Raw genomic sequence first — 13,685 nt, 5'->3', positions numbered from 1 at the left:
ACAATTTAAATATTTTGGTAACACATCTCTGTATTCCACCAAATGTTTTTAGGCATATAGAACTTCAACTCCTGGAAGATTTTAAGAATTTTTAATACTGCGTATTGATTTATGCTTTTTTCAACATACCAAAACAACATTTAGGCTAAATTTTTGCAGGAGACCCTTTGATTTTATACGAATTCATGCTTCCATGAAATTTTGGAGATCTAGATCAACAACATATTAATGCAAATCTTATCTCATATTTTTCTGCAAAATTGACGTATTGTAGAGCAATTCTGCTGGAAAAAATATGATTATCAGTTATTTTTGAATGTCTTTTTAGTTTATAAGGCAGCGGTGATTTTTTGTTTTTTTTTTTTAATAACCGGGAAAAAAAACCGGGAATTGGAAAATTGGATTTGACATCTGACAATGTCAATTGACGTAAGATATTGGTGTAGCACTGAATTTCACTTCCAACACTGATATTCGTAGTAAGGGGGACATCAGACGGTGAGGATTTGACATTGCTATCTAAATGAATATCACTGGGGAAAAGTTGAAAAATGTACTACAGGGCATTTTAGCCGCACCAACATATTGCTATATTTCACTTTAAAATTAAATCCAAACCGCTTCGGCTTTTCTTTATTTTATTCCTCAAACAAGTAACATAGTTTCTTCAAAAATAGGGGAATGGATGTAATGTAAGCCTAAATGCCCCTTATTTGGGTCCATACATAAATTCAGCAATCGACTAAATGTTTAATAGCGCCCAAAAATATCCATTAGTACCGCCCCAATGACGCGTTCATCTAAATAAAATTTATGAATAGCAGATGGGCCCAATCTTAGATCTATAGGCCAACATTAGAGCCATTTCCCCTAGTTCTTCTTAAAAAGTTCGAATCATAACAAAAATAAAAAATAAACAAGATGTTGCAATCGTTTAGCCGCACTGTTGAAAAGTAAAAGAAATTCAAAATTCAATAAACTGTTCATTCTTTAGCACTTTTTTTTTTTTCCTTTGGTTTGTTTTTTCCGTCGATCTTGTTTTCCGTGCTGAGCAGCAATGCTACCGACGTGCCAGGAAGGCAGCTCCCACACCTGGACCCTACCTATCGACCCATCAACTCATGAACCGGGGACCAACGGCTTTACTTCCCATCCGAAGGAAGGCGTGATCAGAGATGTTATGCCTCAGAACATCCCGGCGGCACCGACTGGGATTGAACCCAGGCCTGCTGGGGGGGAGAGGTAATCACGCTTACCACTACACCACCGGCGCCGTTATTCTTTAGTACTTGGTAGCTCCCCCTTTTTTCTTAATGATTCGCTTGGGTTTTGAGGTAACAAGATTCTGGGTTGTTTGTGCGATGATTTGCTTATGCACGCTCTGAGGTCCTTCACGGTGTTGAACTGACATCCATTTGCGTAAACCTTTGATGCCATTATTCCCCAAAGGTTCTCGATAGAGTAACAATCCGGACTACAAGCTGGCCATTCAAGAATGGTGATTTTCTTTGCCTTAAACCATGCCTTGTAGTGTTCACTCGGCTGTCGACAGAAGCAAGCCACTCTCAATGTGTGTCATGCGATCGGCTGTTTACTCGGCAGCAACCATTGTTCTTCATCAGCAGTTATTTCGGTAGATTCGTCGTCGATAGGGTGGTCATGTAGTCCTACCGATTTTCGGGATGCCTACCGATTCACAGACAAAAAGTTAAATACTACCGATTTTTCACTTTTCCTACCGAGAATCACAGATTTTTAGTAATCTTGAAAAATGTTCAATAACTATGAGTTGTTTTCCGTGTAGTCAAAATTAGAATTAGAATTGGAAATATTGATTTCGACACGTTTAAAGCAGAAGAACTGAAGGACAGTATATTGATCTAGAGCACAGTCCCTTGAAACCATATTTCTTCGGATTTTTTTAGATAATTCCTAACAACCTTTTCTGATCTGTTGATGTTCCGAGTAACCTCACGATTAGATCGACCAGAATCGGCCAGAACCCGGATTTGGTCCTTTTGACATCGTTCAATCGTAATATGTCTGGAAAAATCAAAATCAATCACATGTACTGCAAAAATAACAAAAAGGAGTACAGCCTTTTACGATATTTAAGCAAAACGGTGATAAACATCTACTAAACGTCTAAACGTTTGCAACGTGCCGAAAGCAGAAAATATGTCAAAATGAAATCCACTACCTACACTCAAAAAATTGCACCCGTTTGATCGAAGTGTTTAAACACTTGATTTTTTAAATGCAAAATCACATTTACTTTAAGTGTATTTCACCTTGGTTCAATGTGTTATACACGTTAATTTCTTGTGTTTCAAACTTTGAAATGTTGAAAATCATTCACTATATATTCAAGTGTATAGCACATTGAATCACACTACTGTTCAAAACAGATGGATTTAAAGTGTTTTGCATTTCAATACGATGTGAATTGCTTGCTCAGAAAAGTAAACATCGAAAACAAGAGTTGTGACTTTATCCTGTCAACCCGCCTCATATATGAGCACAACCGTGGCACAGTGAGATCGAACGAAGACTCCGGCAGCAGCACACCCCAACGGTCCATGATCGAATCCCAAATCAGATCCATTAAAAAGATATGTGACAGATCTGGCCTCTGGCAGTTTTGTTTATATATTTGTCGATACATTTTTAGAGTCGGTAAAGTAGAAGTTGATAAAGTAGAATATTGTATAATATTGAACTATGATGTGCAAAGCTATTGATATCACCATATGAGGCACATAGAATCCAAGTGTGTCACAATTCAAATCCATAGTGTTCGGGCATGGTTCATAGCATAAAATTCACACATGAAATGGATGTGTTTCACAATATGCGCAAAATTAAGTGTGAGACACATGATGATGACGTGTGGAATTTTTTGAGTGTACTGACGACGGTAGAAGCTGTCGCAAAGAGTTTGTTAACACAGTTGAGCATCTCACTACCACATGCAAACGTAATCAAATGTCTTGCACTGAAACAAAAAGCGGATGGCTATATTTTTGAAGTGCGGCTAAACGAATGCATCGCACTGTATTTTCCTAATAAATCAAATGTTTTGTATAACGTTGCATTGTTTTAATATTACTGGTGACTATTCTAAAGATCGGTACTTGATAAGCTGGCGAATATAAAAGAAAAATTCGAGAAAGAACTTTGAGTATCAGTAGTCCCTTTTTCATTTGCGCATTGACATTGAGGGCAATGAAATTGATCTAACTGTGCGAACTGATACTGACATCAAGTGGCTAGTCAAATTCAACATTTTATATTATTGATATTGATATTTTGCAGCACTACTCAGGATCCGTGAAAAATACCAAGGGAATCGAATTTTAAGGGTACAATTCCAAAGGAATTCTGAGAATAATTTTAAGGAAATTCGAAGGAATTCCTATACGAATTTCTAGAGAATTTCGAGGATATTTCTAAGCAAAATTTCAGAAGAATTTAGAGGAAAGCTCCAAGATAATTCTAAACAAAATTTCAAAACATTTCTGAGGTGAATTGCTTCGGAATTGTAAAGAGAAGTCAAGCGAATTGTCAATAGAATTATGGAAGAAACCTTCAGAGGATAAATTTCATGCCTTTTTCAGCGCTGGTAGCGAGTCACTTTTTAGTGATTTTGGTCACTTTTTTCAAGCCAGTCACTAAAAGTCTCTTTTTTTAATGCCAAGTCACTAAAGTCACTTTTTCTTGTAATCAGTCACTATTTTCAACTTTTTTTAGCGTGAATTTATTTTAAGATTGATCATTCTTTGCTTTGTGACGTTTAATCGTCTTTCTCTATCTACAGGGTGTCTACTCATCTTTCTAAATAAAATTACCTGAGTTTTCCAGAACTTTAACGGATAAATTCCAGGCTTATAATAAGAAAGCTATTTTTTAAATGCGTTGAAAATATGTTTTTTTTTTGCAGATCAAAACAATAGCAATTTACCCAAACGTTTTCAAGACATGGTAATCAGTTTTAAAGATACAGCTTTACAATCAACTCCATTGAATGCTGGAGTTTAACGCTTACTTAATTTCTCACTTTATAACGTTAAAAAAAACTTCCTTAATTTGACTAAGTCCAAGATCTAAAATTATTCAATATCTTGAAGTTTCGCATAGACATTAAAAATTTGCAAAGTGCCAGAATCAAGAAAATAATTTATTTATTTGAAGTTCGTAATAAATTTTATTAAAGATTAGAGATCTTCAATGCAGTCCCATTAACTTCACAATAATGGTAGGAACTTTGGAGAAGTTCTGAGTAATGAAAAGATATGCTGAGAATTTCAGTGAAGCTCCATAAAATAAGGGAAGTTAATACGCTGAAAATATGGTGAACTTACTTTAAGAAACTTTAAGAACCTCAAAGCGGTTCTTTAAGCATCCGAAAATTTTCAGGAACTTTTATGAAGTTCCTAGAATTTCAGAGAACTTCACATGCGAACTTGAGAAATATAGAAAACATGATTTTTAAGAAGTTCTAAGTACCTGAGAAAAGCTAGTTCTAGAGATCTTTGGGGAATTTCAGATATTAAGAGCAGTCTCCGTAGCTTTAGTCCAGACTTTTGGAGCAGTTTAAAGATCTATAATCGTAAATTTAGAAAAAATTCGGGATAGTTCCATGATGTGCTGAAAAAAATTAAATCGAGAACCCTTAAGATGTTCCGATTCAGGGATATACAGAGGCCTTCAGAAAAATTATGAAAAAATTAAAAATATTTCAGGAACTTCACAGAATTTCAGGGAAATTTAAAGGTGTTTACGGGAATTCTCTTTATTTCCGAAAAGAACTGAGATCCTCAATAGAATTTGGAGCTTTAGTTAAGTTTCCAGATCATCAAGACAGATTAGAGAATCAAAGGGCAGTTCAAATAATTTGAAGGAATTGTAGAAACCTTAAAGAAGTTTCGAGAAACTCAAAGAATTCCTAGAAACTTCAGCAAAGCTCCCAGAGAATTTCTGGAACGTGATAAAAATTATATGAACATCCGGAAAACGTGAGAGTATTTTAAGGGTGTTATATCATGGAGATTTCAAGAATTTAGAAAAAATGCGAAAATTTAGCTTAGTTGATTAGAGAACATCAACGAAGTTCCATTAATAAAAAAATGCGAGAACTTTTAGCAAGCTTCAAGTAAATCCAGAGAACTTCTAATACATTTAGATATTTTTAGATGGTTTCATGATATTCAGCAAAGTTTCGAGTACTTCGAGGACGATCAGATAGCTTCAGAATAGTCCCATTAACTTAAGCGGAGTTCCGTGGAATTATGGGGTATTCCAAGAATTCTATGATCCGAAAACGTCAGAAGCGTCAGGGAATTATGAATATATCAGAAAATATGGAGGAATATCAAACAAATTTAGAGAACTTCAGGTAAGCATAGATAAGTTCAGGAAAATTTAATGAGCGTTTATAATTATTATAATACTTAAGAAAAGTTGCCGAAACTTCAAAGCAAATCATTTAATTTCAGTAAAGCTGCGGGTTTTTAAAAAAATACTGATAAATTCAGGGCAGTCTAGAGAACCCTGAGGAAATTCAATAATCATTTAGGCAGTTTAATACCACCAGGAAAGTCTAGACAATCGAAAAAGTTTTAAATTAGTGCCAATAATTTACGGGAAGTATCATGAACTTCAGAAAAATCTTGAGAACTTCAGAGAAAACCATAGAACTATTTTAATTATGTCGTTCAAATTCCATGAAAATTTCGGGAGTTCCCACAAAAGTTCCAGAAATCTAGAGAAACTTGGAAATCTTCACAGAAGGACATTGATCTTCAGAAACATTTCGAGAACTTCATAGAAATCTATGGAGCTTTCGAAGCGATCCGCGAACTTCAGGAATTTTTGAAAGAAGGTTAGTAAGCTTCGAAAATTGGAAGGATTTCAGGGGGAGGTCAGTTACAGTAGTTTCAGAAAATTAGTGAAAATTTAAGGCAGTTCCCAGATTTTCAGATAATTTCAGATACGTTAAAAATTTAATTGAGGTCTTCCCTGAGTTTAGAAGTTCAGAGAAGCTTAAACAATTAAATTCAGCGCACTACAACAAAGTATCATGAACTACAAAAACCTTGGAGAAGTTTGGAGAATTTCAGAAAAGAACCGAGAACCTCAGAGCAGTTCCGTTACCATTAGAGAAGTCACATAAATTTTAAAGAAGTTTAGAGAACTTAAGCGAATTGTTAAACCTTTAAAAGAGACCTATGATCGTTAGAAAAAATGAGGAAAGCTTAGGAAAGTTTAAGAATTTAATGAGAAGTATTGTGAGCATCAGGCTAGTTTCTCAAACAAAAAAAGAACTGCAAAGCAATTTCATTGACTTCAGGACAAATTTGGGAACTTTCAAGTAGTTCTGAAGACCTTAGAATAGTCCATTCTGATTTCCATTGAAATATACCTCAACATTTCGATGATGCTTCAAAATCAATTATCTTTTAGTTTTCCTCGGAAATATCTTGAAATTCACAACAATAAGAAACCCTTTGGAAAGATTCCCCGAATATTTATTGAATTCATTTCAGATTTCTTTTTGAATCTCACTCCTTCCTTTGGAATTTAACTCACAGAAAGAATTTAGTCTCCTAAGAATTCATTAGCATTTCTCCTCACAAATTCCTTAGATTTCTTCTCATAATTTGCGTGGCAAACTCTCCTGAATTTATTTTCCGAATTCCTTTGAAGATGTTCTGGAGCTATTCTCTGATTTAATTGTAATCCTCCTTTTAGTATTTTCTAAAATATTCCAAGGACCCGGATTCGTTTTCTCCCACAAACCTAAACTGTGGATAATTTAACCTCAGAAGACCCTTGGAATTTTCCTCTGAAGGAGCTGTGCTCCTCAGAAATTACTAAGAGTTGTCATTAAAATTTGCTTTCAATTCAATTCAGGGTTTCTTGAAATTCTACTCAAATCTATCAAGCTTCACAAAAAATCTTAAATTCCTCAGAATTACCTTGAAAGCAGATTGCATTTGATGTTACTCTGAAAGATTTTTTCCCAGAACTTCCTCGAAATGAGGTCCTTAAAAATTATAATAAAATTCCACAAGCTTTTAAAACTGTGCATGGACCTTGACTCCAGATTCTTGAAAATTTCTTGAAGTATTATCGCTTTTAAGTCCAGAACTAGTTAAAATTTAAAATTTCTAGGAAATATGCATGTTCAAAAACAAAACGGTTTTTTTATTACTTATTACTTACATGTTCAAAGTGTGAATGAAAATAACGAGAAAAACGAGAAATGCTTGTATATTTTTTTTTATTATAGTCACTTTTAACACTCTTGGGTCATTCGTGACTTGTCCGGGGGTGAGATTTGAACTCGTGACTTTGACGTGAGAGGTATGGATGTTAACCACTACGCCCCCTTGCTTGTATATTAAAATTAATTCTTTAAAGGAAAAAAAATAAATTTCCTGAGAATTCGCGGACTAGGTCATAAACTTCCTATTGAATCTTTCACTTTAAAGGTTCATATCGTACATAAGTGTTTATATTTATTTAATAAGTCTAAAACATCAAACATGGTGTGCCTTCAGAACAACTACATTTCTTCTCTTAGGTCACTTTTTAGTCACTATTTTTACAACTATAAGTCACTATTTGGTCACTTATTTCTTCAACATGGTCACTAAAATCACTATTTTTGACAGCAGTGATCGCTACCAGCCCTGCTTTTTGGATTTATCTGCAGATAATTTCTAGACCAGCTTTTATATGGGAATAACTACGGGTAAAGTGAACTTTTTGTTCACCACGTTCTAACCTTTCAACATAATGATTTATGAATAAACTTGTCATCCGTTTTTATAGGAAACTACAACTTGGCTGAAGACCACTTTTTAACTGAACGTCAGAATAATTAGTTATTAATTATTTTGGAAGATGATATTGTGGTTCAAAAAATAAATTAGAATAGGGCTAAGGTTATTTAGACCGCCGAGTTCGACCGCACTGGATTGCACTGAAGAAAAAAACACAATTTTTGACGTCTTTCGCCAACATATTGGGGTGCAATTTCAAAAAAACAATATCGATTTGATATTTATAGGGGAAATGGCTCTAATGTTGGTCTATGGATCTAAGGTTGGGTCCATCGCTAAAAATCTACTATTTATCAACTTTGTCTAGATCAACGCGTCATTGGGACGGTACTAATGGATATTTTTGGTCGCTTTTGAAAATTTAGTCGATTTAGTGTGGGCTCAAATTAGGGGCATTTAGGCCGAAATTACGTCTTTTTCCCCTACATTAAACATGTTTTAAATAACTCTTAAAACATTAAAATTTAAACATTTCAGATTTAAAATTCATCATTTGAAATTTAAAACTCAACATATAAATTTAAAATTGAAGTTTTAAAATTTTGAATTTTAACAAATAAAATTTATAATTTATAATTCTAACAATCAACATTTAATATTTTTGCAAGTTTATGCTCGATTTTACATTGGAATTTTTGTGTTTGTAGACAGCTGCGGTACTGACTCTTCTTCTTCTTTACTCCGCCAGATGAGAAATTTTCTATGGATCAGCAATATTCTTCTGACATGCTCTATCAATGGTTGCAAATAGTCGAAAGACAAAACGTCGAATGACAAAAGGACGAAAGGTCGTATGATGAGAAAGGAGACAAAAGGCCGAATGGATAATGTCTTTTCATTTGCTTGTTTTCGCCTTTCAAAAGACGCTTACCAAAAATCGTTCTATCCAACAGTCTTCGAAAAACGTTATTTTGTTCACTAACTATTATTTAACATTGCCATTTGAAAATAGTTTTATAATACAATCAACCATCAACAAATCTAACCAGTTTCTTCTTTTCCATTTCTCTTCCAGGGAAGAACCTCTACAACAATGAACACGTAGCAATAAAAATGGAGCCAATGAAATCAAAAGCACCGCAACTGCACTTAGAGTATAGGTTTTACAAATTGTTAGGATCGCATGGTAAGCCCACTCGATCTGTTTTCTGTTTCTCACTCTCTCTCCGTCACACTTTTCTTGAACTCAGATTCGAGTTCTCAACATTGTGATAAAACCGAAAATCAACAACCAGAACAAGTTTTGAAAATTTCGCTTTGTTTCTTCTAACCACTTATGTATGGAGTTGTCCGCAATTTTTCAGGAGAAATTTATACTTCCTTAAACAAAATATGACCCCCCCCCCCTCAAATGACCTCTTCCCCCAGCAATCCCCCTCTCTGTCCTCCCATCACTCTCGCTTTCAACCCCCTTTTCTTCCGTTTGTTTTTATCTCTCTTCTCTTCCCATTTTTTCCACAGATACACAGTCCCCTCCCGAGGGGATCCCGCGTGTGTATCACCTAGGTACGTGTGGTGGCCGTTACAATGCAATGGTACTAGAACTGTTGGGACCATCGTTAGAAGATCTTTTTACGTTATGTGGAAGGAAATTCTCACTCAAGACTGTACTGATGATAGCTAAGCAACTAGTAAGTCACGGGTCGGCAAACACCCTTCAATCTTATCTAAATTATAGTTACTATACCTCCTATACTAGCCTCTCTCTCTCTCAATCTTTCTACTCTTTTCATCTGTATTGTTTACCCCTTTTTCTTTCCGGTTTTTGTTTTGTGTTACTCCGTTTTGTTTCTGTTTCTGTTCTTGCTTTTGGTAATCTTTCTTCTATTTTCGTTTATTCATTTGGTTTTGCGTTTTTCACCTTTCTTATGTTTTCGTTTTTCCATTGTAGTTGTTACTGGTTTACTGTTTTTTTTTGTTCTAAAAAAAGAAATCATTTCATTTACACCATTTTCATACCCATTTCCTGTAAATACCGTTTCCATCATTTTGATCATCCTAGAAAAAAAAGCCATCAATGCCAAAAAAAAAACCTCTTCCGTCCCGTCATTTATTTGTGTGTCGTGTGCGTGTGAGTTGAAAACAGTTTTTGATGGTAGATGCCGCTTTGTTCGCTGGAAGCAAAAAGAAAACCACAATGAATGGTTTGTTATTGTTTATGCTTTTGTTCAATATTAGACTGTCGACGCTTGCACGACGATAGAGAAAGTACCACAGCAATAACTACTGCCTACCGTTGCTACTTTCCTTCGTTTTGGTTTGCTCCTTCAATTTGCCACTTAACCCGGTAGTGAGTTTCCGTTTGGATATTAACTTTTAAATTTTTCGTTTTATAAAAAAAAAAGTTGATTAGATTTGCCGCAGTTATTTGTTTGTTTCTTTCTCTATTCGGGAAACGTAGATAATGAATCTTAGGCAAGCAAATTTTGCCGCTGCGTGACGCTCGCAGTAGTGTTTGTGAGTTTCGGATTATCCATTTCTCAATTGTAGATGGTTCTTTTCATCTCCCGTTTCGTCTGTATGGTCTTCCGCTCTTCGGATGCGTCTCGCGTGTGCTAGTCTGCGTATAAGTAGATCGGAAGAATGCGACTTCTTTCGTCCTCTCATAACCGTAATTATGGTATGCTAACACACACACAACAACAACAAAAGTAATGCGTAAGAATCAATCTGGAAAATTCGGCCAAGAGATGGCGCTGGTGAGGGCTTCACGATCAGCGCCATCTTTACGTCAAAAATTCTAAAACACCAACCATTGAGCAATTGTCAACACCATTGAAGTAGTAATCCCATTCGTTTTCCTCTGTTATTAAGTTATTTCCAAGGATCGAAACCAATCGAAAAATAACGCCAGATACCATTTTCAGTGTAGATAACCAGAGACATCTTTTCTTTGTTTTCTCATATTTTGTTCTTTTTCCCTGTTTTCAGTTTTTAACCTGTTTTAATTTCCTTTCTTTTTACCCACACCAATACACACACATCTTTCGCTTGACTAAATCCTCATCTTGCAGAGAGAATCAAACCGATCAATCAGTTCAGATACTGTTTTTTCACATGGATTCGACACATTAGTTCTTAAGCCGACCCGTACTTAATAGTCATTGCAAAGATAATAACAAGAAGAGGAATGTAACCTAGTCCCACTGAAAAGAAGAAGAAGAAGAAACGAATAACACATACAGCTATTGATATTAAATTGTTATCATTTTTCCTACTTCTCAGAGTAAAAGCCGCACTCAACCGAGCGGAGTGAGACCCTGATAAATTGCCTTTGAGTACAGCTGGCTATTATTAAGTTCCCTGCCACCACACGCGCCGCGAATGCCCCCTCTGCTGCGACCAATATCAGTGGGGGAAAAGGAAGAAGGCGAGACCCTCTCGCTCTCTTTTTCTTCTTTTATTAGGTCATTTATACTGCCACCCTTTTTACTACCCTTGTTTCCATCCCGGGACGCCAGATGGGATCATGTGAATAATCGCTCCGTTCCGTTTCCGTTCGCAATTCATTTCACTCCTTTATCACGTCCCTGCAAATAGCGTTGCAATTAGATATCTTTCCAACTATCGGTCTCCTAAAAGTATGCAACAGAAGGAAGTTTGAAAATGCAGGGTAGTTAACTTTGACCTATTGCACAAAAAAATAAATCCTTGGCAAAGCAAAATTTTCAAAACTAATCACGTGGTCGCGTTGTGATTGCAGTGATATCCTTTTTACTATTTTATTGTTTTCCTTTCTTTCTTTCTACCGTCGGCTATTCGGTTCGAAAACACTGAACAAAAAACAAATACCAAACAATCCTCGAAACACACCCAGCAGAAGGTATACCGGAGGTATACTACTTCGGTCCCTGTGGCAAATACAATGCACTAGTTATGGAATTACTCGGTCCTTCGCTCGAAGATCTGTTCGATCTGTGCGGCCGGCGATTCTCGCTGAAGACAGTACTCATGATAGCAATACAATTAGTAAGTAGTTTCATTACTCTCTTCCTTTCTCTCACACTCTTTTTCTCTCAACTTTTGCTCTCTTTTTTTATCGTCAATACTCACCTCAAATTCTCTGTTTCTCTCTCACCACTAGTTATAAGTTTTTTTTTTCTAAACAAATACGTCATTTTTTTGTCTCACATCTTTTAAAATTTCTCACCTAATTCGCAGTGAAATTGGTCCAATCTCCACCCTTCTCTCTTCCATACTCTATCACGAAGCAATAACTCACCAGTAGAAGGTTTTAACATTTCCAAAAAAAGAAAAACGGAAAATTTTATTGTACAGAAACTTATCCTACATTTTTTTTGTGTTTCGGTGACGTCGTGTTGGTAGTCGGCAAGATGACCACCGGATGGCGTTGTTTTTCTTTTAAAACGAATCTTTCGACTTTTGAAACCCGTGCAAGTGAGATCGTCGTCTCTGAATGCGGTAACTACTTCAATGTGTTGATTTTGCGCTCGTCCTGTCTTGGTGTGGTGCGGTATACTGATACGACTTCATGAAGGTAAATCTACGGCGCTCTGAGACCACGGCTTCGAAAAGCTTTCCAACTGATGGGACGGGATGCCACGCTTTGATTTATACGTCTGTGTGTACTGTTCGTTGCAAAATCAAGCTTTTTGTAGTAAAACCGGTCTCTTCACGTAAAAGCAGGACAAAATGCAAGATCAATAGAATATTTTAACCTGAGTATTAGACGCCAAATGACGAATCGAAATTTTGGACTCCGATTTGGGCAATCATTCACATTTTAACAAAAAATCGGCCATTTTGGATGTTGTAATTTTTTCAAAATGGCGTCTTTGTTATTTTTTAATAAATTGTAGCATGAAAACGTCACTTCTGATCGAAATGACGTCTTAGACAGAGTTGTGTAGAAAAGTAAATAATGCTGGGAAACATATAGGGGAAATGGCTCTAATGTTGGCCTATGGATCTAAGATTGGGCCCATCGCTAATCAATATGGCTATTTATCAATTTTATCTAGATGAACGCGTTATTGGGACGTTACTAATGGATATTTTTGGTTGCTATTGAAAATTTAGTCGATTGCTGAATTTATGTACGGGCCCAAATTAGGGACACTTAGGCCGACATTACCTGCATTTCCCCTATATTTCTCCCAGAATTGCTTTACTGTTCACCTCAACCACTTTGTCTAAGACTTTTTAGTGCTACAATTTAATGAAAAATTTCAAAGACACCATTTTGAAAAAAAATACACGATCCATACACGAAGTTTCATGCAAATCGGAGAAGATGGAGTCTTAATTTTTTATTTTTTAATCCTATTTGGTTGGGAATTGCTCCTATCTAAAGTTTTTTTTAGCAAAATTTATATTCCGCAACCGTTATGAATTACCCATAAAATGGGCAATTTTTTTAAAGGAGATTTTAGTTCTCAAAATTAACCCACTCAACTTTGTATAAATTATGTTACTCTACACGCTAAAAACTACTTAGCCATTCGTAGGTACATGGTGTATGTAAACCTGCCCATCTTTCCAAAAAGTACACATATACATGTTATGGGTGAAGTTTGTAACCCACAAATGTATGAGCATTGACGACCATACATTTCAGTAGTTGCTACTCCGTGATTGACCAGATTTAGCGAAATTTGCACAAAGAACCATATGAATGGGGCTTGGAACTAGCAATCCATTCTCAGTGTACAAAATCCGGAGAATCCTTATTTTTGAGGTCAATAACGGCGCCGGCCACGTCCTTACGGTCATCGGGGAGGGAAAGGATTGTTATTTCAACAACCGTTGTTACTAGAAACCGAGTATACCTCTGCATCTCCACGTTTGTCACGGGAAGGACGTTTCGGTTAGTGGGAA

The 13,685-nt window shown here is 35.9% G+C and overlaps 1 protein-coding gene across 14 annotated transcripts in view; it reads left to right on the top strand.

Annotated features, from left to right (window-relative positions):
• The window catches only part of gish (casein kinase I gish), a 315,663-nt gene that overhangs the window by 147,360 nt on the left and 154,618 nt on the right, over nucleotides 1-13,685 (top strand). For 7 of the 14 annotated variants that reach the window (XM_065223554.1, XM_065223555.1, XM_065223563.1 and 4 more), the window contains 2 exons: nucleotides 8,863-8,973; nucleotides 9,309-9,478. In XM_065223554.1, the coding sequence (XP_065079626.1) occupies nucleotides 8,863-8,973; nucleotides 9,309-9,478 (281 nt within the window). Of the gene's footprint in view, nucleotides 1-8,862; nucleotides 8,974-9,308; nucleotides 9,479-11,664; nucleotides 11,817-13,685 lie in introns of all 14 variants that reach the window. The other 7 variants (XM_065223553.1, XM_065223556.1, XM_065223559.1 and 4 more) reach the window with 3 other exon arrangements.

This window comes from Ochlerotatus camptorhynchus, unplaced genomic scaffold (genome assembly GCF_037179485.1).
Source record: "Ochlerotatus camptorhynchus isolate MF236.1 unplaced genomic scaffold, CSIRO-AGI_Acam_v1.1 ptg000193l, whole genome shotgun sequence".
NCBI classification, from domain to species: Eukaryota; Metazoa; Arthropoda; class Insecta; order Diptera; family Culicidae; genus Ochlerotatus; species Ochlerotatus camptorhynchus.
The sequence above is the reverse complement of the archived record's forward strand: the minus strand, read 5'-3'. Positions and strand labels throughout refer to the sequence as shown.